General features: G+C 38.9%; 1 protein-coding gene across 2 annotated transcripts; it reads right to left on the bottom strand.

Moving 5' to 3' along the window:
- Positions 1-2,823: 2,823 nt before the first annotated feature.
- Positions 2,824-22,677, bottom strand: LOC109036508 (uncharacterized). 2 transcript variants are annotated; one of them, XM_019050776.2, is made up of 10 exons: positions 22,215-22,677; positions 21,332-21,403; positions 20,328-20,568; positions 18,028-18,147; positions 17,151-17,233; positions 10,917-11,092; positions 9,624-9,732; positions 8,533-8,650; positions 8,015-8,099; positions 5,921-6,269 (listed from the first exon to the last, which is right to left on the bottom strand). In XM_019050776.2, the coding sequence occupies exons 1-7, from the start codon at positions 22,248-22,250 to the stop codon at positions 9,729-9,731; spliced, it is 732 nt and encodes a 243-aa protein (XP_018906321.2). In that variant the 5' UTR covers positions 22,251-22,677; the 3' UTR covers positions 5,921-6,269; positions 8,015-8,099; positions 8,533-8,650; positions 9,624-9,728. The 2 variants fall into 2 exon arrangements, with proteins under 2 accessions (XP_072157656.1, XP_018906321.2); XM_072301555.1 differs by lacking the exons at positions 10,917-11,092; positions 17,151-17,233; positions 18,028-18,147; ... (1 more) ...; positions 21,332-21,403; positions 22,215-22,677 and having other exon boundaries at positions 2,824-6,269; positions 9,624-9,865.
- Between the last annotated feature and the right edge of the window lie 235 nt (positions 22,678-22,912).

The following is a 22,912-nucleotide window of genomic DNA, read 5'->3' as shown; positions in this document are numbered from 1 at the left end:
GTCGCGGACAACAGGGTTCGCTTTAGTGAGAAGCCCACTACTATTAAGCGTTTAAAAATTAGAGAGCATAATTTGATGAAAGAGCATAATTTGATGAAACAGAGCGATTGGCAGAGAGTCGAGACAAATGACGTTTCTGCATGCCAACGCGACAGGAAAAAGAAAAGTTAAATCAATATTAACGATAAGTATACCGCTTGCGAATCGTGGCATATATCGACGGCGTAAGTCGGCAATCACATATCTCGTTTGCAATGTCTGAAAATCTCCGAGTCTATATTATTTTTATTATAAAAGAACTTTACGTCGCATTCCTTCAAGTTTTCGCAGAATTTCCATCGCACAGAGAAGAAAAATCACGGGAGTGTTAAAGAATTGCCGTTGAGTAGTTTTCTATTCAAAAAATAAAGTATGACAGGAAGTCTTCGACGTCGGAAACCGAGTTATGTGATTGCTGACTTAGGTACACCGTCGATACACTCATTGAGCGACGAGGAAGAAGTTCTCGGGGAGCAGTGGGGCGGCGTGCTTTGCGATAAATCGATTGATCTGTCAGTTAAACCTCTGGAGAATCATCGAAAAACATGGTGTTCGTAACGAACACCTTGATAATCGATTCTTCGCAATAGCTTCAATTGGGGGAAAAATCGATAATCGATCATTCACATCTCGCCACTGTCGGGGAGCTGAAGAAAAGCCCCGAGACTGTCCTCGATGAGCTGCCGTTTTGAACTAGCTCAACAGAACATTCATTTAAAAAACGAGCATTGGGTTAATACAAGGACACTAGGCTATTTTTTTTATTTTTATTTATTTGTTTATTATTATTATTTTTTTTTTATAAAATTTAACTCATTTGCATGTTGACTCTCCTTTCGTCGAACGTGTTTTAAAATTTCGGCGCAACCGAAATACGTCTGACGAATATAAAATTCTCGCGAAATTGAGTCAAATTATACATTCCTTAATGAAAAGATTCATACTTCCGCCCAAGCAGGTGCCAAAAACAGCTTGCACTATAGCTTTCCCGCGAGCTTACATGCACCATTTACCCTTCGCTCTAGTAGTGACTTCAACAGTGCGTAGCGCTTATAAATTATCAAGGAAGGGCATTAAATACGCGGGGCAAATATTATGTTTCAATGTTAATTCTTAAATGCTGCGTCGCACATCTTTGAGATTTTCAACACTCGGCAGCGTCTTGAGAAAAAAAACAAAAAACCATTTTTTACAATTTTTTAATGGACACTTGGTGCTATCTAGAGGAGGTGTGGCAAGACCCCTCCAGGGGCGGACACATAAATTTTTACTACTAGCCTTGAAAGACACGCACATAATACCTAACACACGCATGCCGTGGTACATTTATCAATTGAATTAAGTTGGTTCCTTTTTCAAATGGGAGTTTAATTGGACTTAGGATGGATTTTCGGCACATTAAAGAGAGACTCAATGGTAAATCTATCAACAAGGAACAATGAGCGGAAAATTGTTATATTTCGGATTTTAGGACAACTTTCTTCAAAAATCCTCAAACGACACACCTCAAATTCAGTGGCGTGGCGTGCTTTGCGATGTATCGATTGATCTGTCATTTAAACCTACGGAAAAGGATCGATAAACAGGGTGTTTGCAATGAACATCTTATTAATCGATTCTTTACCATAGCGTCAAACGGGGAAATATCGATAGCCGATCATTAACGCTTCGCCGCTAATAATATTGTGATACTCCGGATTTTCACATACATTATTCAATCGAAAGCTGCTTTCAAAAAGCTCTTACAGTACGTCCTGGGTGAGTATCGACAATCGAAAATCGAAAGACAACACGATTTGCAAAATCCACTTGGGTCAGAGTCCTGGGGATATGTCGCGATGTTTCTCGATGAGTGAATAACTGACACAGAATGATGTGACTTAAAGGACTTTCGTAAACAATTTTCCTAAAATCTGTGAATTATCAATGCATTGTTCGACTATCGAATAGTATCAGAGGGGTCTATGGAACGATCATGAGTTGATCACGACTTCAAGGTTCACAACGCAGATAATCTTTGAATCAGAGATACGTTAGATATAATCAGGAAAAATCCTCACACTTCATCACTGCCATGAAATTAGAAGTGGGTAACTAATGTAGACAAGCAATCGGTGCAGAAATGTCAGAACAAGTTAGGGACACTTCGGAGTCCTATGCCTCCGAAGCTAAAACTAAAGACACGGGCAGAACGCAAGGTGCACCTTCGTCCCATCAGCCATCAACTATTCCTGCACGAGGACACGCAGTTTTGCATACTCTGTAGATTGCAGGAGTTTTGACTTCCGAAAACGTTGAGTCACTGCTCGCTGATCGCAACGCTCTCAACACAAGCGGCAGACGCCCGGCGAATACAGGCAATGGTTAGAATTAAACACATTAATTGAGGAGGACAAGGCGCATAAGTGCAATTTTTGCTATTTAGAGAAATAAGTGTTTGAATTTGCGAAATTACATGGAGCCTTATGTCGGAAAGAAAGTTCAAACTGACTTTTTGATGCTTAAAAATTGGAATTTGGGAGCAAATTTTTCAAAGGATATGCATTTAAGGCTGCACTCATGCGCCTCGTCTTCAAAGCCCTTCGATTAAGATAGAAGAGCACACATGATTTTAGTTACATTACGATGCTTGTACAGGTGACTATATTTGTATTCTTCACCGAAGACTTCCATTGCCTGAGAGGCAACAATTCTATACTTTTAGTTGTTTCAATAAAACTGTGATTTCAGTGTGCAAAAAATAATAAGCATAAGATTTCATGAGTGAATTAAAAACTAATTGAATAACAGGCACAAGATATATTTTATTGGTCGACTGATGAACCATACAACTATTGACATTTTTTCCAGCCCAAGGTAAAGTTTGAGTGACAAGAAAACAAAATAGGCTACTTCATAGATGTTTTAATAGAATGTGAAAATTCGTAGAAAAAAGGCTGCAGGGGCAGAGGTTAAACATTCTAAGAAATGGAAAAATTGGACTTTGAGTAACAAATGCAAAATATTTTTCGTATCTTTGAGGATAAGGAGCAGTACCGTTTATGTATTTGCTTAAATAAAATGCGAAAAGATCCATTTTAATCCGAAAATTTTAAGCCCCATACATACACTGAACTTGAACTTAATTTAAACTTTACCTTTCCTTGAACCTTTACCTTTCTTTGGTTTAAAATTACTTTTCCTTGAAACTGTGTTCCTTGAATCACAAACTTAGAGACATTTTAGCTCAGTTCTGTTTAGTAATTTAAGATGAGTTATCCACTAAAATATTTGCACAACGCCCCTTAATACAGTGGTAAAAAAATAAAAATATTCAGTTTTTTGGAACCTGGATCTAATTCGGTGTGGGCGGTTACATACTTAGTGGGTGAATTTTCATAAAAAAAAAAATGTAAGAGAACAATCCGTTTTCATGTGTAAAATTTAACAGCACAAGTTATAACTAAGATGTTACAACGAGGTTGCAGGTGAAAGTAGGCGCTCAGATTATATTTAGCACTACTTACTTGTAAAAAATCTTGTGACAAAGAAACTCAATACTGACAGATTATGCGTTCAATTATTAAATATATTCTTCACCTTAATCACCATTTGAAATACATATTTAGACCAACATCAATTTTAAGCAATAGGTATGAGATTTTGACTGAAAGGTAGCAACCTAGTGGGCCATAATAGGATGATTTGGTCGTAAGAATTCACTATCATTAAAGAACAACTAAAATAGGAGAATGTACTTGAGAAATGTTTCCTTTTTTTGATCGTTTACGCATGCAGATCACAAAACATAGACTTAATTTGTAAATAATATTAAAAATTAAGAAGTAAATGACAATAAAATTAAGGAACTTGTTTCCAAACCGAGGCTTTTAACAGACATGCACTTTTCTGATTTTCTTTTACAAAAATCTTGGAAAGGTTTTAGAAAAATAGAAAATAATACAATGATAACAAATATTGAGCTTTTCTAAGATTTTATTGCATATCAAATTTTTGGAGTAGTTTGCGCGGAATTCAGGAGTGAAATAGGTAGTCATAAAGGCATAGTTAATCAGAGAGGAGATTATGCAAGAATAAAGTCTCATGGCACACTGATTAATTGGCCAACTAACTTACATTCATGACTAGAGTGTTTCTTGTGTGATGGACACTGTTGCTTCCATATACAGGATTTTATCTGCTCCAAATTTTGATTTAAAACCATTGTGCCCGGCCACGACTTCGTCCTCCACCACGATGACCATCATTGCCTCCTGAGCGTGGTGTAAAACTTATTTTGGCTAAAGGTCTTTCTGCCATGATGTTCCCGCGCAATCCAGGTTTCTGTTTGGCAGCATAGCTAGCTTTCCAACACTGCCATGCCTCTTCAGGTTGTAACTCCCTGACCTCCGGGATCCAGGCTTTTACAAATTCTGCCTTGGGATCATAATCCGAGGCCTGCTTGACTGGATTGAACTTCCGATCTTCTCTGGGATCATTTCCAACTCCTGCCGTGTACTGCCAGTTCCCCCAATTGCTGGACACATCATAATCGACCAAATTACACTCGTACCATTCCGCGCCGAGACGCCAGTCTTGCTCCAGATGTTTAGTTAAAAAGCTGGCAACATTCTGCCGGGCCCTGTTTGAGGTAAAACCAGTGAGGAATAACTCTCGCTGCGCAGCATCCACAAGCCCTATCCCTGTGGTGCCTTCTAGCCAACGTTGCATGATACTGTTGTCATGCTTCCATTGGATATTCCGTGCATTGCGAAAACCGCCAACCAAGAAAAGCCGACTTCCGTACTTTCTTGTGCATAGACGCATGTAGTCCCTCCATAAAAGCTCAAAACGCATGTGAGTTGTACCCTTATTCTCCCCCTTTCCATAGCCCTCAGCTCCCTTTCCCACATCTGTTTTACCTTCTTCAAAATCAATCAGAGCAGAGTGAACCTCTCGTGCTGTTAAACTTCCGAGAGCTAGCCACAGAGAAAGCTTGGATGAGTAATCCGTCCCAACCATACCGTTACGGGTATCTTTGTATCGCGTCATTGCTCCTGATTCAATAAGGTGCTTGAGACGTTTTTGGCCAGAAGTTGCCCCTCCAGCAAAAGGCACTGCTGAGCTGGCACCCGCTGAGGGCATCTGTGGTGGATTTTTGAGGCCGAGACCTGCATCTAACGGCTTCTGAAGAGCAGCAATAAGATCTTTAAGGTTGCCTGGGATTTTGAATGGATGAGCTTGTGGTGGTATGTTTTGGGGAAGAGGGGGCAGTTTTTTTGGCGTAGGCAAGACCTTTCGAGGGGCTTCCCTCAGAGGTTCAACTGTATTTCGGTACTTTGTAAAAACATCAGGGTACTTTTGGGGATCATCAAAAGGAATGTCATCGTCATCGATGAAGTACTTCTCATCCTTCCACAGATGGAAGTCACCACCTGCATTTACAATGATCTTTCGTACCTGACGCTCTTCAGCCTTCTCCTCATAGCCCTCTTCAGAGGTCATCCAAAGGCCTTTCACTTGGACACCTTTGCTCTTGAAACCTTCCACAAGCTGTTTGACAACATCATGTAGCATACCAACACGAATCTCTAAGCCACTGCCTATGGTTTCAAGATTCTGTTTCAGATCCCAAACAGTTTCTGCTAGGAACTTGGCACGCAACTGACCACACCTCCAGAATTTACCTACTTTTGACCGAGCTTCAGGATATGGAGATTTCTCATCAGATGACGATAAGAAACCAGAAACTTCAATTTGATGAGCTGGGAAGACATACAGCGGCAATAAGTGAGTGAAAGGCGCATTAGCCTGTGATGACATGGAGGTAAGTTTATGGAATATAGGATTGTCATGGACTCTAAGGTCTCTTCTTAGGAGATAAATCAAAATTTTTGGACTCGCCATGGCTGTAGAAATATTATTCTGTTTTAATTTGTTAAAAGATTGGGTCAAGAATATTTAATATTCAATATGCAATGAAACATACAATGATTTTAACTTAAAATGAGAGAAATAGTTAATTTTCGATTTTTCTGTGAGTGGCAAGAGAGTTCAATTACTACTCTAATCAAATTATTTTTTAAGGAAAAATATTACAACTAGAGAATTAGATTTAAATCTTACTGGAGCTACGCAGGAGCAATTCCAGAAAACGCTTGAGGAGTTAAAATGAGTTAAGAGGAGATGGCATACATTCCATTACAAACATGTAGACTCTTGATCCTTTAGGAAATAGTTCCTCCTGCAAACTGAGAGAAAATAATTGTTACAAAATTAAATTAAAATTTGTGAGTAAAATAAAAAAAAAGGCGAACAGATATTGCATTCATCAATTTTGTCCCAACTTTCACCTATGTAATTGTGGGTGTAGAGTGATTCGAGAGGCAAGGAAAATTTGGAAAATGTGAATACTTAAACTTCTCAAGCATTATCTCGGAGTGGGTAATGATCGATATTTCCAATTGCAACATGTTGATGGGTAAAATAAAAACATGTGCTTCTCTATTGCATAATTTCAAATTCTTTATGTTTCATTCCTCCGAAAGAAAACCGACTAAAATATTTCTATTAAATTGTCTGTGAATATTTTAGAATGAGTGATAAAATTTCACCAAAAATTTAAAGAAAAAATAATCTTAGGTTTCCTTTTAAAAAGGTGAAACATGAGCGGTGACTTGCAATGCTGCAGTTGGAATAATGCAACTTTTTATTTTAGCCACTGACAAGATACAGGGACTTGTATGAAGGTCCTGGAAAAAAGTTATTGCATCTTTACTTCTATCAGCAAGATCAATCTAAGTGTTATTGATGGCAGTACATGGTTGGACTAACAATTATTCAATCAAAACTGAGTTGAATGACACACTTAATTTACAAGCTGTCATCACTTGGTGAAGTCATGTCTTCTAAATGGGAAAACTGGTTCATCCTTAGTCTGAAATTTTTGTTCACTTGTTTCTCGTTTTTCTTCGTCCATATTCTTGAGAGTCAGTAGAGATATTAGTGGGTCATGAATGCGTTGATGCTAATTCAAACTTTCCAGACTGGATTTTGTTAATCTATCAGCGGTCAAGAGCTACGAGGCTCAACTTTTTAGAAAGACTTCGACTAAGTAAAGTCAGCTGTATAGAGAGCTATGTCCTTTGGACACCGGGAAGATTGAAACAAAATAAAAGATACTTGATTCCAGAATCAAGAGCAACCATGAAATCTTTTCAATGGTTAAGAATTTTAAAAAACTTAAGCAGAGTATACACTAAGAAGACATTCTGATGTTTCAGTTGTCTTTTTAATTTATCAATTTTTTACTCCAGACATTGGTATGGTGGAGCACCAATCTTGTTTTTTTTTTTTTTTTTTTTTTTTTTACTTCTTCAAATAGCACACAAGGGCTAATCCCACGCTTTAAGTCCCATCCCCCCTCCGTCCCTACTGAACCAGTCCCAGGCAACCATTGTTTGAGACCATCAAACTCAGGTCGCCTGGCCGGGAATCGAACCCGGGACCTCCCGATCATAGAGCAAGCGCTACAACCACTACACCATAGGAGGCCGACAAATTTTTTACTCCAGACATTGGTATGGTGGAGCACCAATCTTGTGGGCACTAATTGTTTCAGAGTTTGTAACGGTAGCCACACATTGTGCCCATGAGCAGTCCTAATGCATGCATATCATCTCAAATCAGATTATGTACACCCTTGCAACTTGGAGTAAATAACATTGCTCACGCATGAGTGGATTTGGATACAAGTGGCTTTTAAGATGTCAAATTTCAGAGGAAACATTTTTAGCCCTCGGGTTTGCTTCAAATCACTGTCTCAGCTCATTAAAACACTCAAAATTGGAGTCTAAAATAGTTAATTTCTTAGCTTGGTTGAAAGTCACTGAATTCCAGTTAAATGAGGGAAACAGTAACACAATCTTCACAAAACCTGATGGCGTAAACCAGGTTTTGAATTTCCATTCTTCAAATATTTTTTCATAATAGGTACCATTTAAATATTTCTTCACTGCAGGCTCCGTGTAGAGGTTGTAAGTTTTTAATGTTCCCCAATAAGTATCGAATTCCCAGCTTATCTGAAAAAAAAAGAAGAATAATTAAACGTCAAAATAGAACTAAGTTTTAAGCAAAAAGTGTTATAAGTTTTACAGATACACCAAATTTTCTAATATTTTTTAAGACTCTCAAAGAATGAGTTATTAGCTCAACACCATTAGGTTGCGTTGTTCCAGTATTATAAGCCTTTGATATGTATGTCAAAAAGCTGGTATGATGGAAAGAAGTTGCTAATGGGAAACCTGCTGATAATATTATATAAATATAGTTGAAATTGATAAAAAGAGATGAGAAATTGAGACCCTAGGGGAAAGCACTTTTTTATTAATTATTTTACTCCAGTATTGTGCTCTCTTAGCTCTCCTTTGAGGACCTATGAATTAGTTCTTCTGGCTGGTGAAGCTTGTGTTGTTGATGAATAAACTATTTTGCAGATTTTAGGTATCGAATTACCGGCACAAGCTCCAGGAAAGGATATTCACTATCCACAGTTAGATGATATTGGAAAAGTTAGTAAGAAACAGGATACACGCCAAGATTCTAACATCCGCTGAGAAAAGTAGACAGCTTCCTGTAAACAAGAGGGAAATAAAAATTAAGAATAAAAAGTAGGAGGCATGCATTCATGAAAATTTTTTATTTCCCACAAGTTCTTTTTGCTTTTGGCAGTGTCTTTCTTTGTAAAGTTTGGTTTGTTATTGTACTTGTACATGAAAATAAAGATCATTCATTACTCTTACTAGAGCGGATGCATCATATGTTGAGACAAAAGTCAAGTATTGTTTAGGTCACCACTCATCAGTGGTGCCATCTGACTGCAAGCGACTGCATGTATTAACCTGTTGAATGGTGCTGATATGGAGATAATCAGAGATTGACATTTGTCTCAACATACGATGCATCCGCTTTATATCAAAAGGCAAATATCCTGACTTACAGAGTTTTTGGAAATTGTATTAAGTACCTACTTACTCTAGAATGACAGCAACAGAAAAAATTGGCCCCTTGCTTAGATACGAAACTAGCTACTCAATATCCATGCTCGGTGAATGAGTTAATCATAAAGCAGAAATTTTACAGCGTCCCTTCAAACTTCCATGACTCAATGTACTGCGTGTACTTCAGGAACATCATTTTGAAGTAAACAGCGCTCATGGAAATTGGAAGTTAAGTGAGATTCTGGGAGCTTTTTAGAATTTTTCTGGTCCTTAATGTACATTCTTCAGACCTGTGTAATTAATCTTTAAACATAGTCTCTCACTGTCAATATAAAATTGAAGCTTAAACAAGAGTTCCAGGGAATGCAGATGGTCCACCGTGTCTTCACAGATTAACTCTTTAGGCTCACATCCTCCAAAAACAGATGAACAAAATAAGACTGACAGCGTAAAAAACTGATATTGTTCAGTAAGTAACTTGATATTGTGACCAATAGATTCAGAATCTGCTTGATGTGAAACTGTAACACCAGATAAGTCTGAAGGTGCTGTAATGAAAAAGTTGAAACGAGATAGTCGTAAAAAGAAAATGAAAGACAATCTTACTGTTGAAAATTATTGCTTTGGGAAACTGACAGGTACAGGCGATGGTGATTTGTTGAGGCAGACTGTTAGCGATGAGTCACTTGAAGAGACAATAAGTCAATCAATTCACCTGCAAGTTCACGAGCATTTTTCACAAAACCGTAGAAAATGTTGAAACATTCCATTAGGAAATTTATTACTTCTTTTATGAACCCAGTCCAACTGAGAAAGCAATACTTTTTTTTATTGGTGCATGCCCATGCTGCATGCCACACATTACATAACCTCAAACCTCAGGTTTGTTGACACTAACTTGTCTGTCTGGTATGGCGCCAGGTGGCGCCACGTTCAAGCCACGTTCAACCCCCCCCCCCCCCCCAATCTTGAAATCGTAGCTGCCGCCCTGTTTAAAATTTGCTCAAATAAATTCAATTCGTATAATTTGTAAAGAAGAAGACAATAGCCCCCCCCCCCCCCCCCATCATTACTCTTGAAAATGATGATAATAAAAAGTTGAATTTTTTAAATTTTTCCTCATTTAAAATCCTGGGTACTTACCCAGCTGAATTTTTTATTGACCCGAAGAAAGTAGGTATCTAGGTATTCCTTTAATTAAAAATCTGCTAATGTAGTTTAGGAGCCCCTTAAATTGAAAAAAAGTTTCATTCAAGCAATTATTTGAAAACATGCTATAGAGTTTTAGCGTTCTTTTCGGTCGAAGAAGTCTGATTTGCCCAACAAACAATATTGTCAGTTTCCTCCTCATGATATACATTTAATTGCTTTTGTAAAATTTTATTCAAATTTCACGATTTTGCCCCGTTGTAGTTTTTCATTTTGAACCGTCAGATTAGGGAGTCCAATATTTTCAAAGATCTATGTCCATTCTTACTGATCTATCACTAATACAAATAAATATTATCAGAGCACTGTTTATCTGTAATGTTTACAGCTGCTTCTTATACCCCTTCACTAGCTCTCGTAAGAACCAATTGTTATGAGAGCGCAACTTATCGAGCTCCTGCGTCTGGTGCGGTATCACGTCGAATTGAAGGCACTTATCATCCGTCCGAATGCACTGTCGCGCGCACTGGACCGACTGTGGTTCTAACCACGCGATTGTCTAAAAAAACGAGGAGACGGGCTCGAACAGTGGCATTTTTTGGTGAAAAACCAATAGAGTAGGGAAAGTTGCATTTTGACCCATAAAACCTGCTTCTGCAGTCCGATCATTTACTCTAAAGATATCTTGCAAATAGAACTCGTATTGTTTGAGGATGCAACATTTTCAAGTATGAGAAATCATAGACATACTTGATAGGATTGGCGTTGACTTTTGAACGATTGAGGCTTCCTTGACTGATCGCAGAAACAGGTGTATCAAGGGGTAGCTCCCCACATTTGACTATTGTGATCGGCACAAGGGGCTGCCCCTGCCGATTTGCTTCAGTTTTCTCGATCATGACCACGGTCCTAAGTCCAAAAAGCACCTTAAAAAGAATGTTTCAAAAGAGAAAAAATATCAATTACGCCTCTTGTAAAATCGCGAGGTATAACTTAATAATTCCCAGTAGATCCGGTTCTTTTAGTGATTAGCAGTTTACTTGAAAAAATTAATTTTAATGTCGGTACTCTTTTATCCTGAGGCGAACATCACAGCTATTAAATACAGGAAAGTATCGAAGTTGAAGAGTTACTCATCCTCACACGTCATCATTACTCGGACATATTATGTGGATTCTCTGAAATATTCTCGGGTTGTGACCGTAGGCAGCCTCTCGATACCATGCAGGCGGGAATGTTGGATTATCGATATTTTTCCATTTGAAACCATGGTAAAGAATCGATTATTAAGGTGTTTGTTGCGAATAGTTTGTTAATCGATCCTTTTTCACAGGTTTAAATGGCAGATCAATCTATATATCGCAAAGCACGCTACGCCACTGATACCATTAGACTTCTACAATGATTAAATGGGACCACCTCCTACCTCTGAACAGAAAAAATTCTAGGGTAGGCTAGGTAGGTATCCATGATCGCAGTTCTTAGGAAACGAGACTGATTTTATTCAAGACGAACTAAATCTGGGTTTATAATGATGAAGAGCAGACTCCGAGGGCTTGTTTCCCCAGAATACAATGCATGCCCGGAGAATTTAAGTTTTATGTTGACCAGCTTCTCGAAAGAAAAATAAAATTTCTAAGGAAGTCTGCAACGTCGCAAATGGAGAAACGCCGTCTCTCATTTTGCCCGAAAATATGTATGGATAAAATTGAAGGCATTATGACTGGCCTCTCTCAACTTATATTCGTCTAACGATAAACAATGGAACGCGTTTGCTACGGCGCCTTAATACAACTATACAACCTCGACGGATGTCCGTATTGCGTTAAAAAAATTGAAGGCGTTTTGACTCCCTGCTCATGCTACCTGTAGGTGTAACTAGAGAGGGGCGAGGAGCCGAAACCCAGTTAACCTCAGACACGATATATCTTCCAGGCTCCGTCCAGCTATCATGCCTATACTGCCGTGCTAAGGAAGAACGCCGTATGAACCCTCAGACATTGCCATATTTTCTTCAATAAAAACATTCTTTATTCACTGGAAAAAAAAAAAACAAAAAAAAGACACATTGGATCTAGAGTCCAGATTCTTAAAAACATCGACAAGAAAAAGTACTCTTGATTCAATCAGAATCTAGCTAAATCAAGAACCAAGCCTCTTAATTTAAGCGGATTTCGTTTTGATTCAAGCAAAAATTCGATTGAATCAAGAGTATTTTTTCTTGTCAATGTTTTTAAGAGTCTGGACTCTAGATACAATGATGTTTCTTTTTCCAGTGTGTAGGAAAATTGTGAATATTTTCCCCAATTATTCAGACAATCTTGTTCGCAATTTTAGCATAAACGTCTGAAAATTTCAAAGAAAAAAAAATGCGTTCTTCCCTAGGACGGCAGTATACTGTAAAAGTTACTTTTGAAAGTTAACGCTGCGGACTGAGTGTTGAAATTGCTGTACAAAGCTATAGACAAAGAAGAAAGAAGACACGAAGTTTCTAGTTTCAGCATTGCTTATAGTTCTCTGTCCAACAAAATTAACATTGAAGAAAATCAGGCAACGTTTGATGTAATTACGCTGATGTCCATACAATGGCATTTTAAGAACAATCATCCTGAAATAAAACAGACATCATTGGTGGAGCGATAATACCGCTACGCTTTGTGTGTCCTTCCGCGCAAGGCAGGCCAAAACGCCTTCAATTTTTACGAATGCAACGCGGTCAACTCCGGAACACGAATAGTTGCATCAAGGCGCTACATCCTACTTGAGTTGTTTTGCGTCCCATTTCCAAGAATCAGGTACAGGTATGGAAGGTCAATGACCTGTCTTGCTGTGAGTGTAAATATTGGTCAGTGGGTTATTCTATCAACATTACGGATCAATGACCTTTCGATTTGCATGATCGGTGTGGCATTACGTCTGCTAAGTTCAAAGGTCACTGACCCCCCGATATATGATTTTAACTGACTCAAGTAGGTCAGTGAGTCAAAGCAAGAAAGGAAATGACCTAATGCATTTTAATTTAAAAACGGGTCACTGTGCTACAGGCTGAGCTAAAGGTTACCGACCTGTCTTTTGAGTGCAAACATTGGCCATCAATTTCATGATAAAAAACCCCTAATGTCCATTATACTAGCTTTCAGTTTTTATTATGTTTATAATGATAATACTCTTCAAGTTGATATAAAAACATGAAAGTCGTGCGAATGCCCGTTTTGCCCGTGCTACTATTTATTGCTCAACAAAAGCAACTATGTTCATAGAGAAACCAACAGTACATACGTTGGTTCTGAAAGTAGCTCCCAATAGCAAAACCTGGCATGAATCAAAACTGGGGCACTGCGTAATGCTCGATACACAAAAGCTGGATGAGTTTCTACATTCCATCATAAAAAACAATATTTACAAGTGAAATGCGATTGAAACCAGCACTGGGAAAAAAAACACAATAAATCTGCAGGCCAGACCCTTGAAAACATTAACAAGAAAAACTACTCTTGATTCAATCGGATTCTTGCTCGAATCAAAACGAAATCCGATTTTAACGGATCGGTTCTCGATTTAAGATAGATTGAATCAAGAGTACTTTTCCTTGTCGACGATTTTAAGAGTCCGGACTTTAGATCCAATGTATTTTTTTTCCAGTGAGGGCATTGGCACGTTCTATCTTTTTTTATAGTGGTTGATCTCTTGCAGCTCTACCAGTCCACTCTTTGCCAAAAACCCTAAAAAAAAAATATCGATATTTTTATAAGTCAAATGTGCTTTACGACTTACAATTAATTTCTATTTTGTCATCTTTCGGTGATACAAGAGACAGCGCAGCGCGGCGAAGAGAACAGTGATGACGAGGACTTGAGATAAAAAGAAGCCCTCGGCGCGGCGGTCGGCATGTAACAGATACGTAGTACCGCCTACAAAACTGCGTGAATACTTCACGCATTGCGTCGAACACAGTGCGGTCAGCAGCGGTCGGCGTGAAACGCATAACGCCTACAAGACTGCATGCATACTTCACGCATTGCGCCAAGCACAGTGCAGTCAGCGCGGCGCCGAAGTTGAAAGTATGTACCCCCATTAATGGTTGTTCTTTCACAATGTTTTCGTTCATTTCTTATAAATGCAAGGCTAACTATATGTCTTATTTTAAGTTGAGTGTCTTTTACCGATTTTTGTCCGCATCATCCATATGGATGCCACACTGTGCGTCGAGAGAATTCTGCTTTGACGAGTAAACTTTTTTTCTTTTAGAGGTACATACAGGCACTGCAGACTATTATTTTATCCCTTTGCACTTTACTCTGTCCAACTCTAGTAATTATTTGACAGATGTACACGGATGTTTACAGATGTTTCATTTACACGGTTTAAAAAGTTTGTCATGTGACAACGGGAAATTCTTCAGTGCTCTTGCTAGGCGAGCGGTATTACTTTATTGTAAACACTTAATTAGTTTATTTCAAAACTCCCAGTGGTGTGACTTGTTCATTTCGTCAAATTTTGGAAAGAAAACACGCTGTGTAGTCTTTTAATTGGACTGTATTTTGCGATCAGGAACTGCAATTTCTAGCTCATACATAAAAACGCCCATCTGCATTGGAAAACTAATGGCATATACGTTGTTCCTGAAATGAGCTAGAGCTTGATTTTACTAATTGCAAAATGTGGTCCAATTCATACTTCGTGGAAGACCTATCGAGCGGGACTGACCCCGTGACCCAAAGACCGTTTCCCTTTCAGTTTCTCTTGGAAGAAAAGTTGAGTTATTGGTGCGGTGACCCACTGACCATTTTTTTTGATCAACAGGTTATCAGCAACAAACAACCCACATGTTAGCATCGATCGCTGGTGGAAAGGTCAATGACCCTGTCCCTTAATCTCAAGTACTTTCACCTTGTGACCCACTGACTGAGTTTAGAATTCATTCACCCTCCTGTTCCTGTTGATAAACAATTTTAAGATGATCGGTCCAGTAACTTACTGATAATAATTGTCACGGTCGGATCAATGGGTCAATGTACTGAAGTGCAACCTGAATAATAGGTCAAGAGTTTCCCATAATTCATGAATTTCGCCCTTGTGCCCTACTGACCCTGAGGTTAAGTCAAGGCACAAGGGCGAAATTCATGAATTATGGGAAACTCTTGACCTATTATTCAGGTTGCACTTCAGTACATTGACCCATTGATCCGACCGTGACAATTATTATCAGTAAGTTACTGGACCGATCATCTTAAAATTGTTTATCAACAGGAACAGGAGGGTGAATGAATTCTAAACTCAGTCAGTGGGTCACAAGGTGAAAGTACTTGAGATTAAGGGACAGGGTCATTGACCTTTCCACCAGCGATCGATGCTAACATGTGGGTTGTTTGTTGCTGATAACCTGTTGATCAAAAAAAATGGTCAGTGGGTCACCGCACCAATAACTCAACTTTTCTTCCAAGAGAAACTGAAAGGGAAACGGTCTTTGGGTCACGGGGTCAGTCCCGCTCGATAGGTCTTCCACGAAGTATGAATTGGACCACATTTTGCAATTAGTAAAATCAAGCTCTAGCTCATTTCAGGAACAACGTATATGCCATTAGTTTTCCAATGCAGATGGGCGTTTTTATGTATGAGCTAGAAATTGCAGTTCCTGATCGCAAAATACAGTCCAATTAAAAGACTACACAGCGTGTTTTCTTTCCAAAATTTGACGAAATGAACAAGTCACACCACTGGGAGTTTTGAAATAAACTAATTAAGTGTTTACAATAAAGTAATACCGCTCGCCTAGCAAGAGCACTGAAGAATTTCCCGTTGTCACATGACAAACTTTTTAAACCGTGTAAATGAAACATCTGTAAACATCCGTGTACATCTGTCAAATAATTACTAGAGTTGGACAGAGTAAAGTGCAAAGGGATAAAATAATAGTCTGCAGTGCCTGTATGTACCTCTAAAAGAAAAAAAGTTTACTCGTCAAAGCAGAATTCTCTCGACGCACAGTGTGGCATCCATATGGATGATGCGGACAAAAATCGGTAAAAGACACTCAACTTAAAATAAGACATATAGTTAGCCTTGCATTTATAAGAAATGAACGAAAACATTGTGAAAGAACAACCATTAATGGGGGTACATACTTTCAACTTCGGCGCCGCGCTGACTGCACTGTGCTTGGCGCAATGCGTGAAGTATGCATGCAGTCTTGTAGGCGTTATGCGTTTCACGCCGACCGCTGCTGACCGCACTGTGTTCGACGCAATGCGTGAAGTATTCACGCAGTTTTGTAGGCGGTACTACGTATCTGTTACGATCGACAAACGCGTTGGTCGGCGGTGACGGGGACTTGATGCAACTTTTTAAACTTGATGGCTGTCCGTATCGCACCGACTGAAGTGGACAATAATGGGACGCGTTTGCTACGGCGCCTTGATACAACTATACAACCTCGACGGATGTCCGTATTGCGTTCAAAAAATTGAAGGCGTTTTAGCTCTCTGCTCATGCTACTTGTAGTTGATTCGATCGACAAACGCGTTGGACGGCGGTGACGGGGATTTGATGCAACTTTTTAAACTTGATGGCTGTCCGTATCGCACCGACTGAAGTGCGAAACCACGTATCTCCATTGCGGTGTTTCAAAAGTTCCGCTCTTACTTCATCTCTTCCATGAGAAACAATCCAAAAGTACGACTTTAAATTTTGAACCAAATCTTCTGCTATATATCGAATACGAAAAATCATGGAGAATTTAAGTTTTATGTTGACCAGCTTCTCGAAAGAAAAATAAAATTTCTAAGGAAGTCTGCAACGTCGCAAATGGAGAAACGCCATCTCTCATTTTGCCCGATAATATGTCTCTTATAACTATGCCTCTCAATAATTGGTAAGTGGACCTAAACTGCTCCCCAGCCGAAAAAACGCCTGGACTTATACTACTGGAAAAAACAAGTGCTCGGACAAAAATCGTTGACGAAATGTCCTATAACCTATTCTTACCTTTCCGAACCCGGTGTATACATCGCTGAGCCAGGTGGTGGCCATACACGTAACGAAGAACTGGCATCCATTTTTGTTTTTACCTAGTTTACAGGCAGTGAAATGTGTATTAATAAACTCCACTACAGTCTTCGAGTGAGACTCATTCCCATAATTTCAACGATTGAAACTCTGATACATTTAGAATTTAGACACAATTTTATTTCAGAGCTCTCAAGCTCAAATCATTCTGCAGCACATCGAGGATCACCCAACAAAATTTAGATATAGAATTGTTCGGAATAGTAGCTTCCGGTAAATCTCTACCATGACAGATTTCTGTGGAGAGTGGGCGTCGCAGGGCGCCCTAGCGCGCCGTAAAAGCGGCTTATACATACAGAAGTGTTCGAAATAACGTTGAAAGTATGGTCTGAATGAACACAAAACATATTAGCAGAAAGCTCTAATGTTTTTAGAATCAATTAAAAAAAAATCAAGAAATAAAATACAATATAGAATTGCTTAAAACAATTCATAACGTACAACATCTTTAAAATTTGAGATTCTAATTTTCATATACAAGAGAGACCTACCAAGAACCGTACTGTTTAAACCTTTTTTTATCTCTCGCTTGGATAATGAATATATTAATTATTCCTTGATATTTTTATCGCATGAGCGATCAAACAAATCATAACATCATAACAAAATCTAGCCGCCGGCCAGTTCCTGGCTACTAGATGTATATTGCTAGAAAGTCTAGTACGTAAGTACCATTATTCTTGTTTTTATTTTTTAAAATTTATTGTGTGAATTCACAATTTACACTCAAATTCTTTTAAGATAAGTACGCTAGGAGCCAAACTAATATTAGAAAATGAAACGAATCATTCATTACCATGATTGTACATAGCTAAGAATCCAGGGGCCCAAAATTGAACAACATGAGTCTCGTCCGGAAATGTGCCGCCGTAGATGCTTGTGTCTCCTGTGCCGTCGTTGTTCACGATATCTCCACCTGCGAGCAGATGAATCATACGCATGCCTTCACGATCTTTTTTACCTTCTGCTGGATACATAGTTCAATGGACCACTAGACAAGGTACAAATTTCAGCATTCTGATATACGTTTCATGTCCAAAATTTCACGTAGAAAACGATGCGCACAACGAAAATTACCGAAATCAATTCCTTGCAAAGATATTAAACGATTCTTGATGCGTGAATTCATACCACCCGCTCATGAAAACTCAATGCTCTACGTGACTCACATCGCGCGCTGAACGTTATCATGACAGTCTCTACGATATACAAATCTGGCAACCTCAATCTTGACGCTTTGGCTCAGTTATAGCAAATTGCTTATAGTTTGAACAACACATGGTGGGACATCAATATTGCTCGACTTAGAAGCTTGCTGAAACCGTCGTAGTGCGCGATTCGACTCACGTAGAGCTTTGAGTTTCTTGTGAGCGGGCAGTTCAAATTCCTCGTAACCAATGTGAAACAAAAACGTTAATATCGTAGTTAGAAGTTTGGTTCAGTCATTTTCGTTGTGCGAATCGTGTTCTACGTAAAATTTTGGTTAGGAAACATGTATCAGATTGCTTAAATTCGTTCCTTGTCTAGTGGTCCATTCTGGTCGTCGTAATTTCGTTTAAGACTAACTATGGATCTTTCGACGTATACTATATTTGAGAAAAGATCATATTTAACGTGACATTCCTGTGACTTCAAGGCATATAATGTAGGGCTAAAAAATCACATGAATTTTGATTTTAGTTTAAACGGCTCATGTGAGTCTTTAACTCTTCTTCCAAAATGTCATTAACATTAGGTGCATAAAACATTTTAAGATTAATTTTACTCGGAATAATCAATAACTTTACATTTCAAATAGGATGGATTTGTATGCATCCTTTCAAAAAAAAAAATCAGACGTCAACTTGAAAAAAAGGGGGAAACTCGAGTGTCAACACAGCCCAAAGTAGGAGAGAAGCATTAGGGCTTCGTCTTTCAACTTTGTTTCCGAATCTGAGCGACATCTCATTGGCAGCATCAGCATACAGCGGAGCACGTTCATGCCTCGCGCCATCGCGCCTTCAATTTCGTAGATGCAACACGGACATCCATCAAGCACGAATAGTTGTATCTCTGCGCCGTCACCAACGCGCGTCCTTTACCTTGCTATATTTCTTTGCTACCGGTTGTTTTATTCGTATCTGTGCTTCAAGGGCCACGCGAGCAGCTAAGCTGCAGATAGGAGTGACATAATCAGGCCTCTTTTTTAAACTTTTCTCCCGGACCTGAACGACACCTCATTTGGCAGCATGTAGCGGAGCATTGCGGGTTCACGCTTCGTGCCGTTGCGCCCTCAATTTTGTAGATGCTGCATGGACGTCCATCCAGCACGAATAGTCGTATCTCTGCGCCATCAACGCGTATTGAGGTGTCTCTCATCTTTGAAATGTGAGCAAACTTAAAATTATGTTTTCTAAAATTATGCTATGACGTGTGTCCAAATCAAGAATCATTTTAAGGTGAAAGAAAGAAGAAAAAACATGTTCATCGGTCGTCCAAGCGCCTTGAAGTGTACCGTCTAAACTTTTGTAATTGGGCGAGAGTTGTGTTTTTGACGACTACCTCTAAAAATCTCAAGCCGAGTCAACTCGGTGAGAAAGCGCCCGTGTGTCAAAAAAGGTGATATTTCCACACAAAAAATTTCTTACCATCAAAATCTAGTAATAACATAGATAATACTTCTAAAACTATCAATATTTAAATATTGGTCAATTTGATCTGACTTGGGGCTTTGTGTATAAAAGAATAAGTCTTCGACATCTAAGGATTAAGCAATTAATTTGACTTATTACAAGTCATTCTTTGGTAAATCATTATTTTATGGTTGCGAATCCCCCTTTATTCCCCTCGTAGGTGCCTGCAGCTAATCCTTTGTGATGACAGTAATCGTTACAAAGACGACTGCTCATTGAAGCGGAGAGGTAAGTAATTGTTTTTGTCTCAAAGCGAGTACTTTATGAAAACTCTTAGAGAGAGAATTAAGAGGCACTGTAAGGGAATTATCGAAGGAAGCACTGGTCGAGTCCTTGTTTTCTCTCTTAAGCTCTAAATAGAAACCTATGTACCTATTTTATTTCTTCGTATCCGATTTTCAGAAGGTTACTTGCGAGATTTTACCTAGAAACAAAAATTTATTGACGATCCGGTAAATATTAGTGCCAGCGTATGTTTTGCCATTGATACCGACTGTTGCAATGGTCCTGAAGTTCTCCACAGTTTTGGGGGCGACCTCGCCAAAGAGCCCGAATATGATGCGCCCCAAATCTTTGTCTCCTTGCTTGAAGTCCATAAAAATTTTATGGGTGACATTGAACATGGGCCGGGGGGGCTTCGTGATTGGATCCTCTTCGAGAAATGCCTTTTGAAATAAGCACAAATAAAACATTAAATGAAACGGAAGCAGTCAAAAAGAAATTGAGGAGGAGAGGAAACCAGATAATTTTCAAAAAGGAGTAGTTTTCAGACTGAATATTTGTTGGCACCTGTGGGTAGGGATCGCTTTTTGCAGTACAGCTTTCCAAGGGCCATGCGGGTTACTCTCGACCATGCAAGATTGTAGAAATGGGGGGCTTGGAGGAGAAGGCACATAACGTCGTTCCTCTGACGTAAGGGCGTACCTCGATTTCCACTTGAACCCTGTTCTCCATATAACTCAATGCTTTTCGGGGTTCATTCGGAAATCGAGATACGCCCTTACGTCAGAGGAACGACGATAAGTGCAGGTTTTGCTATTTTGAGAAACACGTGCTTAAGTACGTTCGCACGAAAAAAGGAGGAAGAAAAAGGGAAGAAAGAGAAGACGAAGGGACGAAGGATAAAAGAAGGAAGAACTCCTATATTCGGTGATAATTCATAACAAAATTGACTTAAATTGCATATTAGAAGCGCTATAAAATTTGTACAATTTTCTCCAGGAAGCCCTTTGGACCCCCCTTCCGCCTTTCGCGCACGAAGTGCCTAGGTCCGTCTATGCCTCTTCTCGTCCTTTTTACGTCCCCAAGCCCTTTTTCTGCAATGGGTTTTCGTGTGTGCATGAACTTTCAACCTAATTTAACGGAGGTCATAGACGGTTTATATTTTAAGTACGAAATGAAAAATTGAAATTCGACAGGTCGGCTCACCTCTAGAGGTTGAAAGTGCAGGGATGAAGGGAAACTGGACCCATAGTCTAGTGGCACTGAGAGTCCGTGTGTCTGGAATAGAAAAATTAAAATTAGCCTTCATCTTCCTGCAATAATTCATGGTTTTAGACAATCATACGCCTCTTTTTGTCGGGATTCATACCCTCGAATTTAAATAGTTTTTTCCCATGTATTTATTAATGTTTCTAAAACAAATTCAAAACGAATACTGTCTCCTCACACCAAACAAATCGAATTTTTCTAAAACAAATTCGAAACGAATACTGTCTCTTCACACCAAACAAATCGAATTTGAATGATCAATTTTTAAATAACGAGTGATTAAGCAAAATTTCAATTTAGAAAATACTCGAACAATTTTTTTATTTGGAAATTATCAACCCCAATAAATTGGAAAACAAATTTTTCAAATATAAAATTACACTCTGACTGAAACTTTTGAATAGCTTCAAGTACACATCTAAGTTGCACACTCCTAAATGACTTTTAATCGAAGAGCTCTTGACAAAATAATGATAGAAAAATCAAGTTTTCATTCTTTTAAACGTAATATTTAAAATGAAATCAGGGATGCATACTTGGGAATCATGCAGATAGATAATGCTGAAAACATGCATACAGAATTTCAAATAAGGGATCTTTGATTAGGGCTCTCTAAAACCTTTGATGACGATGATGATGATGATGACGATGATGATGATGATGATGATGATGATGATGATGATGATGATGATGACGGTGATGATGATGATGATGATGATGATGATGATGATGATGATGATGATGATGATTTGAAAACTTGACTAACTTCGAGGCCAACTTATTATTTACAAATTATTCATTATTGCTAGTTATCGCTTACCTGGTGAAGGATACACACACAAAACAGTAGAAACATTTTACAGGGAGCCGTTAGCACGCATTGAGATCTTTCCCAACATAAAATGAGTATAATAGTAAGCACTAAAAACAGGTTGTAAAGGCAACACTGGACTGTTATCGGATCAAGAAAAGTTGAGTTTCGCTCCCAGAAATCTACCTTTTTCCACGATTCAAACCAGGTAAGTTTTTTCAATAATTTTAAGTGTCAAATGGGGCACAAAGTTGTTTTGAACGCTTCGAAGGCACGTAAATTCCTGCGGTTTTTTACGCGGAGGAGGGAAACTCAGTTTCCTCTCTTTTGGAGTCGTGTTACATATAAACCAAACTGAGCTGCGGAAGGTGATTCCGGATTTCTTGTCAGATCTTTAGACTTATCTGCCTTTTCCTTTTCCCCTTTCACATGTACTTGCGCATTGAAGTAATGCATTGAATTTGACTTGTCTGATTAAGTGGTGTATGGTGATAACGTAAAGAGCCACAATCACATCGTCAACGATTGCCAAGTCGCACTGTAATTTACTGATTAAAGTGCGTCAATCAACATGAAACGACTCAAAGCTCCTTGCAAGCGGGCTTGAAGTTACTGGGCGAAGAGATAAAGAGGTCGGGTAATCACAGACCATCAACGAGGCAAAGTTTAAGAGAAGCCGTCTGATCCGGGGTGTTAACTCGTCACAT

This window comes from Bemisia tabaci, chromosome 6, assembly GCF_918797505.1.
Source record: "Bemisia tabaci chromosome 6, PGI_BMITA_v3".
Classification (NCBI taxonomy): domain Eukaryota; kingdom Metazoa; phylum Arthropoda; class Insecta; order Hemiptera; family Aleyrodidae; genus Bemisia; species Bemisia tabaci.
The sequence above is the reverse complement of the archived record's forward strand: the minus strand, read 5'-3'. Positions and strand labels throughout refer to the sequence as shown.